This window comes from Cibotium barometz, chromosome 4 (genome assembly GCF_041138505.1).
Source record: "Cibotium barometz isolate CiBa-2024 chromosome 4, ASM4113850v1, whole genome shotgun sequence".
In the NCBI taxonomy this organism is placed as follows: Eukaryota; Viridiplantae; Streptophyta; class Polypodiopsida; order Cyatheales; family Cibotiaceae; genus Cibotium; species Cibotium barometz.
In genome coordinates this window covers 55,431,166-55,450,692 of record NC_141049.1, presented here as the reverse complement: position 1 = coordinate 55,450,692, position 19,527 = coordinate 55,431,166, and the positions used below count along the sequence as shown (strand labels likewise).

At 45.7% G+C, this 19,527-nt stretch overlaps 1 protein-coding gene across 1 annotated transcript in view; it reads right to left on the bottom strand.

The window, feature by feature from the left end:
- Nucleotides 1-19,140, bottom strand: part of LOC147639415 (deSI-like protein At4g17486) — a 48,450-nt gene extending 29,310 nt beyond the window's left edge. The window contains exons 1-2 of the mRNA XM_086783365.1: nt 18,828-19,140; nt 16,050-16,311 (exon numbers count right to left, since the gene is read on the bottom strand). Coding sequence (XP_086639491.1) covers nt 16,050-16,311; nt 18,828-18,962 — 397 coding nt within the window. The 5' untranslated portion in view covers nt 18,963-19,140. The remainder of the gene's footprint in view (nt 1-16,049; nt 16,312-18,827) is intronic.
- Between the last annotated feature and the right edge of the window lie 387 nt (nt 19,141-19,527).

Below are 19,527 nucleotides of genomic sequence, written 5' to 3'. Positions count from 1 at the left end.
AATGCCAAAAAAAAGGAGAAAAATGGGGAAAAAATAGGGTGGCCAGCCCACAATCAAGGGCCATAAAAGGGAACAAATATGGGCTAAATATGGACAGCATACAAGGATGAAATGCTAACAATGTTGCCTTGTTCCAAGCTAAGAGACCCATAGCCTTTGAGAGTAAGAAGCTTTCAAACACATAGATGAGGTATCCTACGAAGGAAAAGGAGCTTCTAGTTGTTCTCCATGCAATGAAAATTTGGAGACACTATTTCTATGGATCTCGATTTGTTGTCTAGATGGATCACCGCTTGTTGAAGTATATTTGCGATTAACCCGACTTGAAGGGTTGAAAGGCCAGATGTGTTGACCTCATGCAAGAGTTTGACTTTGACATCCATAAGGGGGCAACTGATGCCCTTAGTAGGATCCCTGAGTAGTGTATAACAATAGTAAGCATGCGGCTACTAGTGTTAGCCCATTTATGCTTATGTACGGTTATCAACCAAAGTCACCCATTGCCATAGGACTACGAGGGATCAAGTTACAATCAGCAGTGCATTTCTTGCAAGATATGCAAGATATGTTGAACGTTGCAAGGGATAGCGTAAAGAGAGCTCAAGATGTGAAGGGTAGAATGCCACAAGGGTTCTGAAGCAACAGACCCTAAGAGTTTTACAAGGCATGTGCTTATATGCATGTGCATGTATCTTAAAGTCCCAAAGGACTCTTAAGACAATGAGGATTGACAAGCATTACAAGTTATCTTCTCGATGCTGTGGTCCTTTTTTTTCACAAAGAAGATTAGTGATGTGGCTTACGGATTAGCACTACCTCCTAGAATCAAGATTCACCCTATGTTTCACATCAACAATTTTTGAAAGAACGTCTGGGTGAAGGTGATGAGATTGTGCCAGTGGAGGAAATCCCTAACCTCCAGGACATGACTAGGTATATTTCTATGGGACCCGAGTTGGCTCTGGATCAACATCCTAGACGATCACGGCACACCATCTATTCAGAGTACTTGATCAAATGGAAAGGACGGTTTGAGGTTGAGGCCACATGAGAGTCGTTGCATAGTCTGAAGAGTCACTTCCTTGGATTCATTGTTGAGGACATCAATGATTCTTAAGGAGAGAAGTATCTTATGTCCCAAGTCTAACCAAGATTAAGACCTTCTGGTTAGGTTAACCATAGCCTAGGAGCAAGGCATCTTTAGTGAAGGTAGCTTTTATGAAGCCTATATAAGTGACTTTATGAGTCAATCTAAGGGAGAGCTCCTCTGCCCTAGACTCTAGGCCTTGAGACTACTCTATACTTACATCCGATGGGTGTGTACTAGTGGTATGGAATGCCAGGGACTTTCCACGTGGAGAGTTGCCTCTGATGCTACTATACCATTGTGCGCAGTGTTAGCACTTTCATCCCCAGTTTCTGCTCTGTATGGTGCCCATTTGGTCCCCTTTTGCATGGCCCTTGTTTGTGGGCTGGCCACCCATTTTTTAGTATTTTTCTGGGATTTTTCCCAGCCTTTCTGGCATTTTTCTAGGGAGCCATGTCCAACAGCTCCAGTCGGCCTGTTTCTATGCTCCAGTCGGCCAGCTCTTCCCCACTATAAATAGTGGGTGCTGGCCTCTCATTTTTCATAGAGTCTTGTAGTTATTTGCTCCCTCACTTATGAGACTATCACTGTCTCTTGCTTGGGACTGTTTTGGTTCAGTATATTCAGCATAGTTTGCTCCATATCTCTCTCTCTCTTGCACTCTCTGTTCAGCACATTCTAGTGCCACTCTGCTTCCGCTCTGTGCACTCTTTCATGGTATCATCGCTCTAGGTTAGCAACCTTTCTGCTGCCCCAGTTCAGCCCTGTTTTCAGCACTTCTCCTCTGCGTTTTTCTTCCAGATCCATAGCTTTTTGCTGCTGCGTTTTCTGGACAGCACTCTGCTGGTCGGTTCCTCTTCAGATTGGCTTCACCGATTCAGCCGTCTGGCTCTTGGAGATCAGTGTTTCATTGCCCACTTGGAGATTGGACTGCAGGCGGCCTGTTTTCTACAGGACAGCACTTCTTCATTGCTGCGTTTTTCCTCTCCAGTGGTTCTTTCCCTTTGCAGAGGGGGCTTGTGGTGTTGCAGGCTTTGGTGGCACACTTGGTACCTGTGGAGGACACTTTTTTTCAGAGATTGTGCATTTCTTGAGATTGAGCCCAAGCTCTTGTGATGGCTGCTCCCACTTCTCTTCATATGTTTGCAGAGTCTGCCAAGTTGGATGGTTCCAACTACACCCTATGGAAGGTGAAGGTGAAATCGGCCTTGCGTGGCGTGGATCTCTGGGATTGGCTTGTTACACCAGCCAATGCCACCCCTCCCACCCTTGCTTCCGGTGGTGTGACTCAGGCACATATTGATATTTGGCAGTCGAATGATCGACGTGTTTTTTCCTTTCTGATGTTGAACTGTCAGGATGCTGTTCTCTCTCATGTACGTACAGCTGATGCTGCACATGAAGTTTGGAAGGCTTTTGCAGATCTCTATGAGATTAAGTCTCCGGGTCGGATTTTGGCATTGGAAAAGCAACTTATGAACTTATCAGTTTCTGCGTTTCCATCTTTATCTGCTTTCATCTCGAAGATGAAAGATCTCCGGGACGAGCTTGCTGTTTGTGGCAAGGACATCTCCACAGAGGATATGGCTATTCGTCTGCTCTCCAAACTTCCAGAGAGGTTTGATGCATACTTTCAGTCTTTGGTTTCTTCTCCTCGTCCTGTTCCAGTTACTTGGGAGGATGTTCTCCCCTCCATTATGCAGATAGAGTCTCGCTTTGAGGAGCGGACTGGCACCTCCGGTGGCCCTGATGGAGCTTTGGCAGCACGAGATAAAGGGAAGTCTCAACAAAAGAAAGGTAAAGGGGGTTCTGACAAGAACTCCAAGGATTCTGATAAGGATAAAGACAACAAATCTTCAAAGAATAAAGACATTGAATGTCACTATTGTGGCAAGAAGGGTCACAAGTCACCCCAATGTCACAAGAAGAAGCGTGATGAAGCAGCAAAGAACTCTTCCTCAACGGCGGTGTCTCAACCCAAGAAGGATGATGGAATTCTTCTCTTAGCAGGTACTCGGCGTATACTTGCTCTTGTGACTTCTCAGTCACGGTCTTGGATTGTTGATAGCGGTGCTACTGCTCATATGACACCCCATCGAGATTGGTTCGAGGACTTCACTGCCAGATCAGGCGAGATCACTCTGGGTGATTCTTCTTCTGTGCCAGTGCATGGTCATGGCACTATCCCCATCTTCCGTTCTGAAGAGGACAAGAGGTACTTCTCTGACGTTCTGTATATTCCAGATTTGGCTTTTAACCTTTTGTCAGTGAGTGCTCTTACAGCTCAGGGTGCGGAGGTGATCTTTTCTCGTTATGAGATTACCATTCGTGATAAAGCGACTGGTAGCATCTTGGCTCAGGGAGTCCAAGATAGTGGCCTCTACAAACTGACCGCTCTGCTTTCTTCTGGTGCTTCTTCTGCTCTTTGGCATGCTCGGTTTGGCCATTTGAGCTATCAGCTTCTGCAGCGAGCTTCGAAGGATGGGTTGGTTGATGGATTACCAACCATCAAGGCTCCGTCTTCTCCTTGTTCCTCTTGTTTACAGGGGAAGCAGCACCGAGCCGCCTTTCCGAAGGAGGCGACACACAGATCTTCGACATCACTTGCTCTCATTCATGCAGACTTGTGTGGTCCTATGAGTACCGCGTCTTTGAGTAAGGCGTTGTACATGCTCGTGATGGTGGATGATTTTACCAGATATACTTGGGTTTTCTTTCTGAAGACCAAGGATGAGACTTTTCATCACTTCTGTGATTGGAAAGCCGAGGTGGAAAAAGAGACCGGTCACTCGGTCAAGGCTCTCAGGACCGATGGAGGGGGTGAGTTTACATCCCAGGAGTTTAAGCAATATTGCAAGACACATGGCATTCGGAGACAGCTTACTACAGCATATACTCCATCTCAGAATGGAGTTGCCGAGAGGAAGAATAGGACCATTATGGAGATGGCCCGTGCTATGCTTGAGCATTCTTCATTACCTCGACGTTTCTGGGCTGAGGCGGCTTCCACTGCTGTCTACATTCAGAATAGGTCTCCTACTGCTGCTCTTCCCGACAAAACTCCATATGAGGCTTTCCATGGTGAGAAGCCCTCCGTTGTTCATTTCCGGATATTTGGATGTACCGCGTATGTTCATGTGCCTAAGGAGCACCGCTCCAAGTTGGACTCGAAGTCTCAGCGCATGACTTTTCTCGGATACAGCACTGTGTCCAAGGCATATCGTCTTTATGATCCTCAAGCCGGTAAAGTTATTGTGAGCCGTGATGTGGTGTTCGACGAGACTCCTACATCTTCAGAGGGGGGTGGTGAGCTTGGTGAGCTTCTTCTTCCTGCACCTCCTTCTCCTCCTCCTACTCATCCTCCTGCTCCCGCTGTTACTGTCACACCTCCAGCTGAGGATTCTCAGTCAGATGATGATGACCCTGCTCCTCCTCCGGCGAGTTCGAGCAGATCTGTACCTGGTTGGTATTATCAGACAGTTCGTGACTCTGGGTTACGTGAGCTTCCTTCTGCTCCTCCGCCTGGTTCTCTTCGGCGTTCTTCCAGAGTTACAGGGAAACAAATTCATGAGGGCAACATGTTTGTTCATTATGCTCTTATGTCTACAATCATTAATGGTCCTTCTGATCCCACTTCTGTAGACGAGGCTCTTTCACATGAGTCTTGGCGTCATGCTATGCAGACAGAGCTGGATGCTATCGAACGGAATGGCACTTGGATTTTGGTGCCTCGGCCTCTGCAACGTAAGGTGATTGGTGTGCGTTGGATTTTCAAATCAAAGTTCCGAGCTGATGGCAGCTTGGACAAGCACAAGGCGAGGTTGGTTGCCAAGGGTTATGCTCAGCGCCCCGGTGTCGACTTCGATGAGACTTTCGCTCCAACGGCCCGAATGACTACCATTCGTACCGTTCTTGCACTTGCAGGACATCATAGATGGCCCGTTTTCCAGATGGACGTCAAGTCGGCTTTCTTGAATGGAGAGCTTACACAGGAGGTTTATGTTGATCAGCCGCCAGGATTTGTTGTTCCGGGCAAACAGGATCATGTGTACCGGCTGAAGAAGGCTTTATATGGTCTAAAGCAGGCTCCGCGGGCTTGGTACCAGCGGATTGATGAGTTCTTTCAGAAGCTCGGCCTGCGCCGCTCTCATGCAGATTCGAACCTTTATATCCTCCTTGAGAGGGGGTTGATTGTTATCATTGTGGTCTATGTTGATGACCTCATCTTTACAGGTTCTTATTCTGTGCGGATCCGTTCTGTTATGGATGCTTTGGAGACAGAGTTTGAGATGACGGATCTGGGCCTCTTGCACTATTTTCTTGGCTTTGAGATTTGGCAGACCTCGAAGGGCATTTTCTTCTCTCAGCAGAAGTACACTCGGGAGATTCTCGACAGATTTCAGATGACTGGGTGCAAACCAGTATCTTCTCCTTTGGATATTGGTGAGAAGCTTTCTTCACTTGATGCTTCTCCAGGGACTGATCAGGGCCAGTATCGGGTTCTCGTCGGTTGTTTGGTATGGTTGACCTACTCCCGATTGGACATATGCTTCGCAGTCAGTTTATTGAGTTCCTTCTCATCCAAACCCCGTCAGCAGCATTGGCGGTGTGCTCTCAGAGTTCTTCGGTACTTACGTGGCACTCTGGATTTTGGCATCTTTTATGGCCAAGGACGCACTCTTGTTGGATGGTCTGACTCAGACTGGGCTGGAGATCCAGATACACGGCGTTCGACCACTGGTTGTGTTTTTTCACTTGGGTCTGGAGCCATTTCTTGGAGCAGTAAAAAGCAGCCTACTGTGGCGCTTTCCTCTACCGAGGCGGAGTACCGTGCAGTTTGCTATGCTGCATGTGAGGCGATATGGTTGCGGAGATTATTGGAGGAGCTTGGCTGTCCTCCTACCGGATCTACTCTTCTTTGGTGTGACAATCAGAGTTGCATCGCCATCGCCAAGAACCCTGTGTTTCATGCTCGTACGAAACACATTGAGATTCAGTATCACTATGTTCGTGAACGGGTTCTTGCTGGAGATTTGCGTTTGGAGTATTGTCCTTCCGCGGAGAATGCTGCAGATTTGTTCACCAAGCCGGTTTCTCAGGCTTCCTTGGCTCCTCATCTTTGGATTCTCGGAGTTTGTTCAGCATCTGGTGCTGAGAGGGGGTGTTAGCACTTTCATCCCCAGTTTCTGCTCTGTATGGTGCCCATTTGGTCCCCTTTTGCATGGCCCTTGTTTGTGGGCTGGCCACCCCTTTTTTAGTATTTTTCTGGGATTTTTCCCAGCCTTTCTGGCATTTTTCTAGGGAGCCATGTCCAACAGCTCCAGTCGGCCTGTTTCTATGCTCCTTCCCCACTATAAATAGTGGGTGCTGGCCTCTCATTTTTCATAGAGTCTTGTAGTTATTTGCTCCCTCACTTATGAGACTATCACTGTCTCTTGCTTGGGACTGTTTTGGTTCAGTATATTCAGCATAGTTTGCTCCATATCTCTCTCTCTCTTGCACTCTCTGTTCAGCACATTCTAGTGCCACTCTGCTTCCGCTCTGTGCACTCTTTCACGCAGGGGTGAGTCTGAATGGCTCTATGGTTGGGCGATGAGCTAGATGCCTAAGTCTGTGTGTTTTCCTTTTTGTTTATACTTAATCGCAAGGTCTTTTAGCCTCGAGGCTTTACACATATAGTGACATCACAGCCCAAATTGCATCATGTGGTAGCTCGAGCTCCTCCAAGCATCCAATGAGTCGAGATCGAGAGACTGAATCAAAAGCTTCACAGAAATCCACAAAGCAACAATCACATACTTCATTCGTGATCATCTTCCTCTATGAGAGCCCATAGTGTGGATATATGGTCCAACTTGGAGAAATGTTTCATAAAACCTGCCTCACCAACTATCCCGTGACCTAAATACTCTATCACAAAGTTGATTAAGCCCGAAGTGTGGATATATGGTCCAATGTGAAGAAATGTTTCATAAAACCTGCCTGACCAACAGCCTTGTGACCTACATACTCTATCACAAAGCTGATTATGTCCTCAAGCATCATCCCATAGATCTTGGCCATATTATTGTTGGGTAGGAGGGCAGCTAGCTTGCACACACACACACACACACACACACACACACACAACCTCAAGCACAGAGAAAACGTGAGTGCTGGAAAAGATGTACTCAATAATGATATGAAATGAAAGTACAAGTGAGTACTAAAAAGCCTAGGGCTAAGTGCCCAACACACATAAGTGTGTTCACACAGAAAAAAAACCTATGTCCAGTCACACGGAAAAAGTGCCCGTGAGTAAGCTGGATTCACACCTGAACTAGCCGAGAGTGGACATGACCAACAAACCCCCCTCAAGTGAACGGTGTGAACGGGTAGCAACAGGGTGATAAAGCTGTGAATGTTGCCCTGCACTATGCTCCACAATAAGAGTGATCTAGAGAGATCACGATGGCAAAGATGAACTGCAATGCCAATGGGAAAAGCAAGCACTATATGACGGGGAAAAGGAGAACCCCCAATGTCACAGTGCTAATGCTAGAGCACAGTAGTACATGAACGCATCACCTAAAATGCATGTCAAAGATCATGTGGACATCAATTGCATCAAATCAAGAGGCATCGCATAATACCCCCCCCCCCCCCCCCCCCCCCCCCCCCCCCCTGAAGGCAAGCATCCAAATGCCAAGCTCAACTGCATGTAATCCATATCAATGACAACAAGAGAGCAAAGCATAGCTATGTAACTGCACCTGTGAGATAAGCATAAGAAGTGGTTGCAGATATACGCATGTGTAAAGGCAACAAGATCCAGAAGTCATACCTGTGAGACATGCGATGTAAGCTACAAGAGAGAAATTCATCAATGGAGGATCCGATGAGGAAAAAATCAGCAATGGTAGGGCTGATAAAAGAAAAAATTCAACAATGGGAAAAGCTGAAAATCGGGAGAAAAAGTGGGGACTCGAGGCGGGCATCAGCCAATGCTATGAGAGGATGGGTAAACTCTCCGCGATGCCATGATCAGTGGCATGTATAGCAAGTGTAAAGATGCATAATCCCACAATGAATAATATACATGTGACATGTCAAAGCAAGCCAACACTGGCCAGGTGTGTACAAGGCACTCCCAGTAAACATCACATGTGAGAAAGTGGCAATGTCAACACTGTAGAAACAATCCCACTGCAAGGGTAAACAGCATAAAAGGCATCTCCAATAGACATCACATAAGAGAAAGCGTCTAGCATAGACAAGAATAAGAGTCAACAAGCATAAGTGACCATGAGGCATCACCAACTGCATGTGGGCAAGTAAAATCCCCCCCTGAAATGCATCTGCCAGACAATGCATACCAAGAAGTATTGACTATAGGGCATAGTCATCAAAAGCAACGGCATCAGAAGACATCTCTACAAGTGATGAAGATGTAAGGGTCAAGGCTAATACATGTGTAGCCAAATTGGCGTGATCTGCACCTGTGGAAGAAGAGGCCAGCTTCTTTTTTTCACTCTCAATACACTTCCTGCATTCCTCTATGGTGTGCCCTATTTTCTTGCAATGATTACAACGCTTTTTCTTTTCAAGCTTGTCCTCTCTCTTGGGAGGATCCGATGGACTAGGTTTAGGCCCAGATCGATTCCCACGAAAGGGAGCAGCCATTGCTGACTCAGCAGACATCGTGTTATTCCTGTTAGAACGAGATTGCTCTTCACTAAGCAAGAGAGTCACAAGGTTGCCAAAAGTGACCACATTAGGTGCATTGCCAACCAAAACCCGTAGAGTGGTGCCAAATGTCTGATAAGAGTCGAGCAAATTACGCAAAACTGTCTGAACAAGATAGCCATCTGTCAAGACCTCATCAATGTTAATGAGCTGCTCTCGTAGGTCTTTCACATGCGTAAGCTATTGATCGATAGTCATCTTCAAGCATGCGGTCAGTCTCAACAAGCTTGCCCCGAAGGTAAGCTACACGAGCCTCATTGCGACCTGAATACAACGCCGCCAAGGTATCCCAAGCACCCTTTGCAGTGGTGCAAGAACGAATGTGTGAAATGATATGCCTGCGGCACGAGAGAGCAATTAACGCATGCACCTGAGTATCCCAAGTACGCTCCTGCTAAGTAGGAGGACAAGGAGGTAGACCTGCAGGAGGGTGGGCGGGAATCACTTCACCTTCCCCTAGAGCAAGTGCAAGAGGACGCTCCTCAGTGTCATCCACATATAGCCATACATTCTTGGCAACCAATACATGACGCATCATATAAGCCCACATAGGGTAGTTATCTCCATTGAGCTTGTCCTCTTGAGATAGCATTTTAAAGAGATCATTATTATTGTTGGCCATGATAACACAACAAATCTATCACAAATCACCACAAGTAGACAATGCCCGGCAAAACCGTAAGAATGCAGGCAATAAATAGCAAGATAATCAATGGACTGAAAGGAAACTCCTTCACCACAAGAAATACATATGCATGTCCCAACTCTGCAAGTGTACTACACGATGATGCAAACATGTCAAAGTGTCCACAATGGCATACATATATTGCAGCAAACCACAAAAGTATACATGTGCCATGAAAAACACGATCAACTGACACCTGTAAGAGCTGCAAGTGCTCAAATTCTAGCAAAATCAAAGATAGATTGGTCGAATGCTGAAAAAATGGACTCAATGTAGAAAAGCCTCAATTTTTAGGCAGCCAATTAGACCAAATCTGAACCGGATCTGCACCTGTAAATCTGCTAAAGCAATTATCACCTATACCAAATGCCCCAAAAATTGGGGGAAATGTCCCAATGCCAAGTAAATTGTCATGTGCATCAGCAATGCCATGGACTTTCTCAAGACTAAATCCAGAAGGGGGAAGATGGACTTGGAGCGGGACTTGTAGCAAAACATGGATCAGAAGGGCTGTCGGCTGCAAGGAGGCTGACATCAGCAGTACCAAAAGGCTGTCGGCTGCAGGGCAGAAGGTGCTGGCAGCAGGCGCATCAAGAGATCCAGTCTGGCTGCATTTATTGGATATTAATGATTTATTAACTGGCCGACCAGCAGTCGGCCAGTTTCCTATTTTGTCCAAGGGGCTATAAATAGCCCCCCTTGCTCTTTGTTTTAGGCATTCCACCCACTAGGAGTGTGGGTCACTTAGAGGTCCCATAGGGGACAGATTTTAGGGTTAGGAACCTTTTTATGAAGGCAGCCCATGGCTGTAAAGATCTGTACCTTTTTTGTACATAGTATATACTGAAATTCCAACACTCCTCACTCTCTCTCTCTACTCTCTCTCTACTTGCGTTTTTGCATCATGGTGCGTTTTTGCATCAGAAGGTCTTCAAGAGTGTTTAGGGCTGAAAGAAGACTACCCAGAGCTTCCGCGCGTTACATTGGTATCAGAGCATCAGGCTCAGCAAAGCTAAACACTGATTCAGTCCCAGATGATAGTGTACAGGTCCAAGGTACAGGAAAGTACACGGATTCGAAGCCCAAGGCGAGGAGCACAGAAGCGGGAAGAACTCCCAGGAGGTTTGTCGGTGGTGTTCCACAGTGCCAGATGGGGATGGCAGTTCCGTGAGCCAGATGGGTTCTAAGGGAACGGTCCCAAGGGAGGTTGATCCTCCAAGGGTGATGTGAGAGTGCCAGACTCAGTTCCAGGAACGAAGACCAAGACAGTGTTCAGAGCCAGGGCAGGAATGGATTGTGGACTAGAGGAAGACCAGATGCATAGATCTTTATCAGAGACAGAGTGGTTTGGAGAACAGATTGGATTTTCAGAGAAAAAGGTTTGCCAGGGATGGAAGATGACAGAGGGACTTCGGGACAGGACTGGGATGATGACAGTCATCCAAGAGCAGGTTGGATTCCCGTCATCAAGTTTAGCAGAGGGGGATGTCATGTGCATCAGCAATGCCATGGACTTTCTCAAGACTAAATCCAGAAGGGGCAAGCAGATAAAGACTATGAACCAGTAGAAGATGGACTTGGAGCAGGACTTGTAGCAAAACATGGATCAAAAGGGCTGTCGGCTGCAAGGAGGCTGACATCAGCAGTACCAAAAGGCTGTCGGCTGCAGGGCAGAAGGTGCTGGCAGCAGGCGCATCAAGAGATCCAGTCTGGCTGCATTTATTGGATATTAATGATTTATTAACTGGCCGACCAGCAGTCGGCCAGTTCCCTATTTTGTCCAAGGGGCTATAAATAGCCCCCCTTGCTCTTTGTTTTAGGCATTCCACCCACTAGGGGTGTGGGTCACTTAGAGGTCCCATAGGGGACAGATTTTAGGGTTAGGAACCTTTTTATGAAGGCAGCCCATGGCTGTAAAGATCTGTACCTTTTTTGTACATAGTATATACTGAAATTCCAGCACTCCTCACTCTCTCTCTCTACTCTCTCTCTACCTGCGTTTTTGCATCATGGTGCGTTTTTGCATTAGAAGATCTTCAAGAGTGTTTAGGGCTGAAAGAAGACTACCCAAAGCTTCCGCGCGTTACATAAATGTACCTGTAACATCCAAAGTGCCTGCAAATAGTGCCAATTCCTATAAAATCTCCAAATTTCTAGTGCATTTTCGCACCAAATCTGATGAAATCAATGCCCATGTATGGATTGAAATTTTTAAAAATTTTCAAATACCTCAAATTTTACAGTGTGCAGGTACACTTGGACGACGAACAGCATTCGTAGATACTACTAGCGGTGCAAATCTGTACGGATGGGTAGCTAGGCAGGGTGGCGCACATCTGAGGCGCAAGCGGTGCAGGCTGCCTCGCATATGCATCCCATATGACAAGGTCTGTGATGGGAGTGGGAGTTTTCTTCTCATCCAAAATGTGCCAAGCCTCCGAATTGCCTTCACTCAAGAAAAGCTAATAAAATTCATGTTCTCGTCACAAGGAAAGCCCTCCTCTTGCGCTGGGTGAGTCAGCGAAAGTTACATTGCATCTCGTGTATTGTGATCTGTCTGAGTTCCCTCTCACATAAGATGCCCAATCTGGTAGTCCCGCACTCATCATCATAACCCCCATTCTGAGGTTTGGAACCCATTTGTAGGCTGGCCATGGTGTGTAGTGTGGGGGAAGCTGGCATGGGCAAAGTCATGGATGATAGAGGAGAGTTGGGCTATGATGTCAGAGAGAGGTAGTAATAGATCTAGGGTGGGGATTCGACGGGATAAGTGTTCCTCATATACATGATCAAAAGAGAGAGAGAGAGAGAGAGAGAGAGAAGAAAGAAAGAAAGTTGTATTAACGTCTTCAAAAGGCCAAAATGACCTATGAGACCAAAAGGTTACATCATATCCATGAGGTACATCATCCTGGGTACAAAATAGTAATAAAGAAAGATAACAAAAATCTAGAACTGAACTACGTACATGAGCAGAGAGCTCTCATATCACCCTAATACATCCCTCATGGGCTGCTGTGACATGGTGCTCAAGGTGGTAAAACTGAGCTGGCGCAAGGTCCTGCAATGATGGGAGATGATGGCCCGGATCCTCCTGAGGTGGCATGGCCATGGGCGAGGGCCATGGAGTCTGGGGCGTCAAGCTCTGCATAACTCAGTGGCTGTGTCGAGTGTCACACCTCTCGACTGAGCTTCTGCACTAGCCTGTGGTCTGGGTATGATGGGTGCATCATCCCTCGAAGTGCTGGTATGGAGGAAGTCGATGAGAGCTCTCTGTATTGGTCCTCGAGCAAGTACAGTTGATCTAGAACTCACTAAGGACTCCTGTGTCTACGGAGCTCTAGAAGAAAAAGTCCCAGGCATCTCTGATCCGGGAAGTCCATGATCTTGGAAAGTGGTCCGAACCCAACTCGGAAGAGGCAGTGGACCCTCCCCCGAATCTCGTAGTATACAAGGCATTGACATATGTAATGATCCTCTGTCTCGAGCTCTATGTGACAGAGCTAGCATATCCTGTCCTTTGGTGCGGCCGCCCTAGGCCGATATCTGGCAGTCTCCATCTCAGTTGTGGGACGAGGTGCGGATCTGGCCGATCACACATCTCACCCCAAAGGATAGGTGTGTGTCCATGTGGATGATGAACCCGTCCTCTGTCAAGCATAGGAGGTGATCTCTATAGAAGGCCATCTTCATCCCCAGTGGACGACTAGGTGAACTCCATGTCCTCTAAGTATCCAGTCTGACAATGTCCTTGATAACCCTGTTCCGCTCTATGGGGCTGAGAGCAAATGATGGAGCCTCTATGCTGTACTGGAATGGGGGGAGTGCCTCCATCTGCATACCGTGCATACCAAACCAAGTGTCTGCTTGTGCATACCAGCACTCTGTATCTCCCTCATCTCGAGGACTCCAGGGCTAGCCGGGGGAAGTGCCTCCATCTGCATACCGTGCATACCAAACCAAGTGTCTGCTTGTGCATACCAGCACTCTGTATCTCCCTCAAGTGTCAACTGTCTCGAGGACTCCAGGGCTAGCCGGGGGTATCTATCAAGTGGAAGCTCCCATAGCCTATGCCAGTATGTCACTGTCTGGAATAGAGCTTCTGTCACTATCTGTGCAGCCCCCATCTCTGCCCGCACAATCTCATGAGGCATTGACGGCTTACTCCTAATCATGTGTGAGATCATCGCCACTAGGGGCCTCTCCATCGGCTTCCACCCATCATATACCTCCTCTGTATCTGTCTCGGTTGGCTCTCTCCTCTGTCTCCTCCTGTGGTATAAGCTAGGACCTCAAATGGGGGCACCATACAGTAGTGCAGGTGTAACTAGAGTATCAAATAGCCAAAGCTTCGTCCTCGGCTCCTAAAACTGTATCTGTGAGCATTGCCTCTCTAGCGAGCCAAGGGCTGCATATCCCCTCATCAATCTAGCTTCGGCCGCCTTCCGCATCGAGAACTGCGGTCCAGCAAAAGTGACCCCAATACAAATGAGGTAACATACTCCACAGGCTCTCCACTGTATGTAAACTGTACTGCAGATCTACTTATCCACTGTGAGGAGGCGTTCAAGATCATGACCTTGGTCTTTCCAAGGTTCACAGTGAGGTCCCGATCCTCGCAAAAGGCCTGTAATGCATCCAAATGCCTCTGCAGCCCCTCTGGTGAATCAGAAATAAGAATAATATCATCTGCATACAAGAGGATCGGTATCAAGACTCCTGCCAAATGTGCTCCTGGTCCTCCCTGTCTGCCTATTGTATATTACTGACCTGAAAAAAGATTATAAACTTACAAGACATCATGCTAGATCTTTGACCTGCTTGTTCTCTCAGATCTTGGTCTGTGAACATAGCAAGAAAACCTTATATGGTCCTCTCCAACCTCTGCTGAGAACCAAGCCCCAGAGATCTTGGGCTGCTTGTTCTCTCAGAGATCTTGGGCTGTGAACATAGCAAGAAAAACTTATATACCTTATGTAGTCCTCAGACCTCCACAAACTCTGCTGAGGACTAAGCCTCACATGTCTGTTTTTAGTTGTTGCTGTTCAGGCAGCTTAATCTGCAGCTTTTCAAGACTCCTCTTATTCCCTTGGTCCTAAAGACCATGTATGTGGTTCGAAAAAGAGGACTCAGTCACATACCATTGCTAGCATGAAGCTGCTCACCAAAGATTGAAATGACCTCCTCGGAAGAATTTTCAAGAATTTTATAGAGGAAGACTAGATGGCTCTTCATCGCTGGTAAGATCACTCTTAGCAACTTTGTTCCCTCAGCCATGCATGTTTTATATAGATGCACAATTATAATTGCTCTAAAGACCATTCTCAGAAAGTTTGAGACGAAGATGAGAACCTTTCTCTAGTCTTAGAGAGAGCGAAGGAGTTCCTAGTTCTCTTGCATTAGCCTTACCCAAGCACAAGCCCTCCTTGCAGTTCCCCCTATATACAGATTCCAGAGTCTGGAGACTCTGAAAATTACAATTGAGATTATCCATCATGTAGCTCCTCTGAGGAAGAAGACCAAAAGTCAGATCAAAAGGGCAGCTCTGAAGAAGAGATGGGAAAAAAAGAGTGAGAAAGAAGAGGAGCAGGATAAGTTCAACCATCAAGATCTTCTACCTATAGCCCATTAGCGTCTGTTTTTCAAGCCAGAATTATATCAGTAATGCACAACTTTATTAGCCAGAAGAGTGAGATAAGTGTTTGTGCATGCAAGAAAGGCCCCATGTCCTTATAGTGGCAAACTGGTCTTTCATATAATAGAAAGTAACCTATGCCCTCAAACCACCCCACCAGAATTTTTAAAAATTCAATATAAGGTGAAGCAAGGGTGGCAACACTGAACCGGACAGAGGTATGGGAAATTTTAACAATAGATATTGGCAAGGTTTCCAGCAGTGAAGACATGGTCACAATGGGTTAATAAGGTGTCAGGAATGAGCATTCACATGTGCCTGGGGTTGCACAAAAGAATGGGCTATAATAGGGATCTTAAGAGACATTTCAAACTGGTCTTTCATATAATAGAAAGTAACCTATGCCGTCAAACCACCCCACCAGAATTTTTAAAAATTCAATATAAGGTGAAGCAAGGGTGGCAACACTGAACTGGACAGAGGTATAGGAAATTTTAACGATAGATATTGGCAAGGTTTCAAGCAGTGAAGACATGGTCACAATGGGTTAATAAGGTGTTGGGAATGAGCATTCACATGTGCCTGGGGTTGCACAAAAGAATGGGCTATAATAGGGATCTTAAGAGACATTTCAAAGTGCTGAAGAAGGGGCTAAGAGGAGTAGCCAACTTGTAAATTGTTAAGCATGAAAAGGATCTCATACAACTAACTATGGGCACTTAGTGTTCCTTTAGTAAAAGATCTTAAATCACTTAGGATGCCTGCCAATCTATGACTCCTATTTCTGCTACATGATGCCATCAAAATTCACATATATCAACGCATACACACTACTTTGACAAACTCTTCAAACTCACAACACTGCCAAAAAAACATCTTATAAAGAGCCATGTATAGGTCAGAACACTACAGCATACCAGGAATTTTTTGTACACCAAGCCGTTCACAAAGTGCATCACAAAAGTGATTACAGTTCCTCGAAAGAAGATCGTAGGAGCAGCCTGGCCATTCTCTACCAAGTTCACACAAAATTTGAGTAACTTTGATTCGAGGAAGAGTCGTCCTTCCAAGAGAGATACTCTCACGGTAAGAGTACATAGGGTTTGTCTTTGAAGGACAACTGAAAACACCACTGCCTGTCTCACAGTATCCAAATGACCACTCTTCATGGTCATAAACCTGCAAACAAGGAGCACCATAGCATGTAAGCATACATACATGATGCTTGCTTATCCACAAGAGGAAAGAGGAACAATATATTTACGTACATATAACGGTGCATAATGCATGTGAGATCCACTAGGCATCAGGGTGTTTCTCAAGATCCCTCTACAAAGCACATTCTATGCTGGATGGCTCTCTTTGTATCAAAGATCTCTTGCCTCCTGTCTAGGACCACATTGTGATAAAAGATCACTGACACTCCCTAAGGGAAGAGCAACTCTTGGCCTAGGGTCAGGAGCATCACTAGCTCTCCAAACATCCATCACCTGCCCTGATTACTCTGCATTTGAGTAAAGAGACTCTTATATGCGTACTTGGGGGGGAGGAGAGTTCTGGCTCTCCAGATCTTTGATGCACAAAACTACAGGGCAATAGTCCGACTTTGAGGTGCCTAGAGCAATGAAGATAGTGCCACCTCTATCAAGTGCTCAATCATCAACATAATAGCGGTCCAAGTGGGCATAGATGCAACCTGCACCACTCTTGCGATTACTCTTAGAAAAGAAGGGTGAATCTAGCTTCCTATGGAAGTCATTCTCTAACCAACAGTCCTTACCATGCAAGGAAAAGATAAATCTCTCCCAGGATGCCCTTTCAAGTTTGTGACGCCTCATAGGTCTACAGTGCCCCTATCAGGGGCGGAAATGTCTCCTCACATACAAACATGATTCTTAGTCCTTGTTAGCTTAGCTGGAAAGTATCTTCGAAGGTGAGATTCTTAGACTGGAAAGTATCTTTTTTTTTGAAGGTGAGATTCTTAGTCCTTGTTAGCTGGAAAGTATCTTGCAACACAAGATGCATATTTTTCTGACTAATGAACCTCACCTAGGGGTCAATAAGTTATTCTCACCGAATATTATCCCTCTTGTCTTCATTTCAATAAGCCTTACAAGTCAGCAAGTGGTACTTTAGCCTATGACACGTGGCTTTTTTAAAAAGCGGTTCTCTATAACCACCTTAACTAGGCATACAGGGTATTGCTCTGGTTCACTGTGAACGGCTGGCCCTCTTACTTCTGTGGTTACTGCTGGCACGTGTGCTCCTGCTTCTTGTCTCCCTAGATGCTTCCCTAAGATGTCCCTGCCTCAGGTGAGCCCACTGAGGCCTCTGCTGCAATTACAGGCCTTGTTGAGCTGCATGGAACACTACAACTCTTGCCTTTCTTTCTGTTCTCGTTATCTTTGATTAATTTAGTACTCATAATCCTCTGCTGGTGATACCTCTTGTACCTGCTATCATGTCCATATCCCTGTCACCAGCTCCACATTTCCAGATGGCTATTCTGAGTTACTAGTTACACATACACACACGCACATTCATATGTATACACATGCGTGTGTATAGATCTACGTGCACATATACATATATATACATACAATGTACACACATGTACGCACATATCAATCACTGTATGTAGATGTGTTTATATATATAAGTACGTGTGCGTGTGTATAGGTCTTTATATACTAGGTTGAGCGTGACAAGAACACTAAACCAACAATGGAGATGGCACAAACTTCATAGTATGCAATTTTCTAAGAAGACTTGAGTGGATTGAGTCCCCCTCTCCCCCCCCCCCCAAAAAAAAAGAGAAATGCATCTTCAAAAGCTTGAATGTCATAAAACTGAGAGTCCCCATAGTGAGAAATGAAGCACGCAATCATCATGGTATCAGTATGAATGATTAATGATCTCCACTGTCAGATCAAAAGCAAATCTCCTCCAAAATAAATCTGAACACACCAGCACTCGGAATTTGTGTTGCAGAGTGGAAAGTTGTGGACATCCCCCAATCAGAGGGTCAAATCATCCTGTGACACCTGTCCATGAGATGAATCTTTTGTGTCCGAAGTGTTTCTAAGGCTAGCATGTCAATGGGTGATGCTACCAGAAAAAATTAATTTAGAGTACACAGATTTGCAATCAGAATGTTGTTGGTGTTTGAAATGCATTCTAGACCATGGGCGTGGCCCAGATCCGGATTAGGAGTCAGCAATGCCTGGTTTGAGGCAGTTCTTCTCTTATTAAGACTTTCATCTGCTGCGACCTAAGATTTTTTTTAGCCCTGCCATCGGCATGAGTACACCATTCTTTCCTGATGTGAAAAACACAGGTTTTCCTACTACAAATGCTAGTAGGGGCCATGTCCATGGCTAGGGCCATGCTGATACAAATGCTAGTTGATGCAACAACACCACAGACATGGCTGGGTTATTCCTGGTTAAAATCCTACTTGGGGTGTAAACATCACGGCCATAGCTAGGGTTCTTTCTGATAAAAATGGAAAAAACTGCAAACCGCTAGGTGGAGTTAAAACATCATAGCTCTGATAAAAATATTGAGGAAAAAACACCATAGCTCTGATACAAGTAATGGAGCAACTAGGACGGCAATAACACCGTGGCTAAGGTTAACTAGCATTACGAAAACGATTTTGTATTTTTATTTTTGAGAGAGAGAGAGAGAGAGACCTCGACAGCGCTGTGGAAAATGCCGCCAAGTCCAATGCCATCGCGCAGGAGCTTGTTCAACTGCACAATGGCGGTATTGGTTTTGGCAGAGGCACTGTTGGTGACATCGTAGACATGCAGGAAAACCTGTGTCATGGCACACACACACACACACACACACACACACACAGAGAGAGAGAGAGAGAGAGAGAGAGAGAGTCTCCTGGCTATGGCGATGGAGCTCTCTGGCGATGACGATGGCGATGAACAAGAAGCATTTGCTTGTATAATCTGTTGTTGTTTCGTAAAGCGCGCGCTATAGCTTTACAGGCTTTTTTCTTTCGTTTTTTCTCTTTCCCTCTCTTCGCCCGACCCGCGAAAAAATAACTTAAAAGTTGGCTCGCATAATAAACATTTGGTGGTTGTTAAATAATCAGCAAAAGAATGTGGGCACATATCTCGTTAAACCACCGCAAAAGGAAAAAGTGTTCTCACCATGTGACAAAAAAAACCTCGACCTTATAAAATTGAAAATATACTTTCAATTTTACATTTGAAGGTTTGAAACTGAATAAAATTTGAGGGTTTTAGTGATAAATACCTTAACGCTTTTAGAGGAAAGGATTTTCCACTGAGTAAGGACTTTCTTTACACATTAGTTTGCATCAAAAGAAAAGAGGAGACACACATCACGAGGAATTCATCAGGAACTCACTAGATA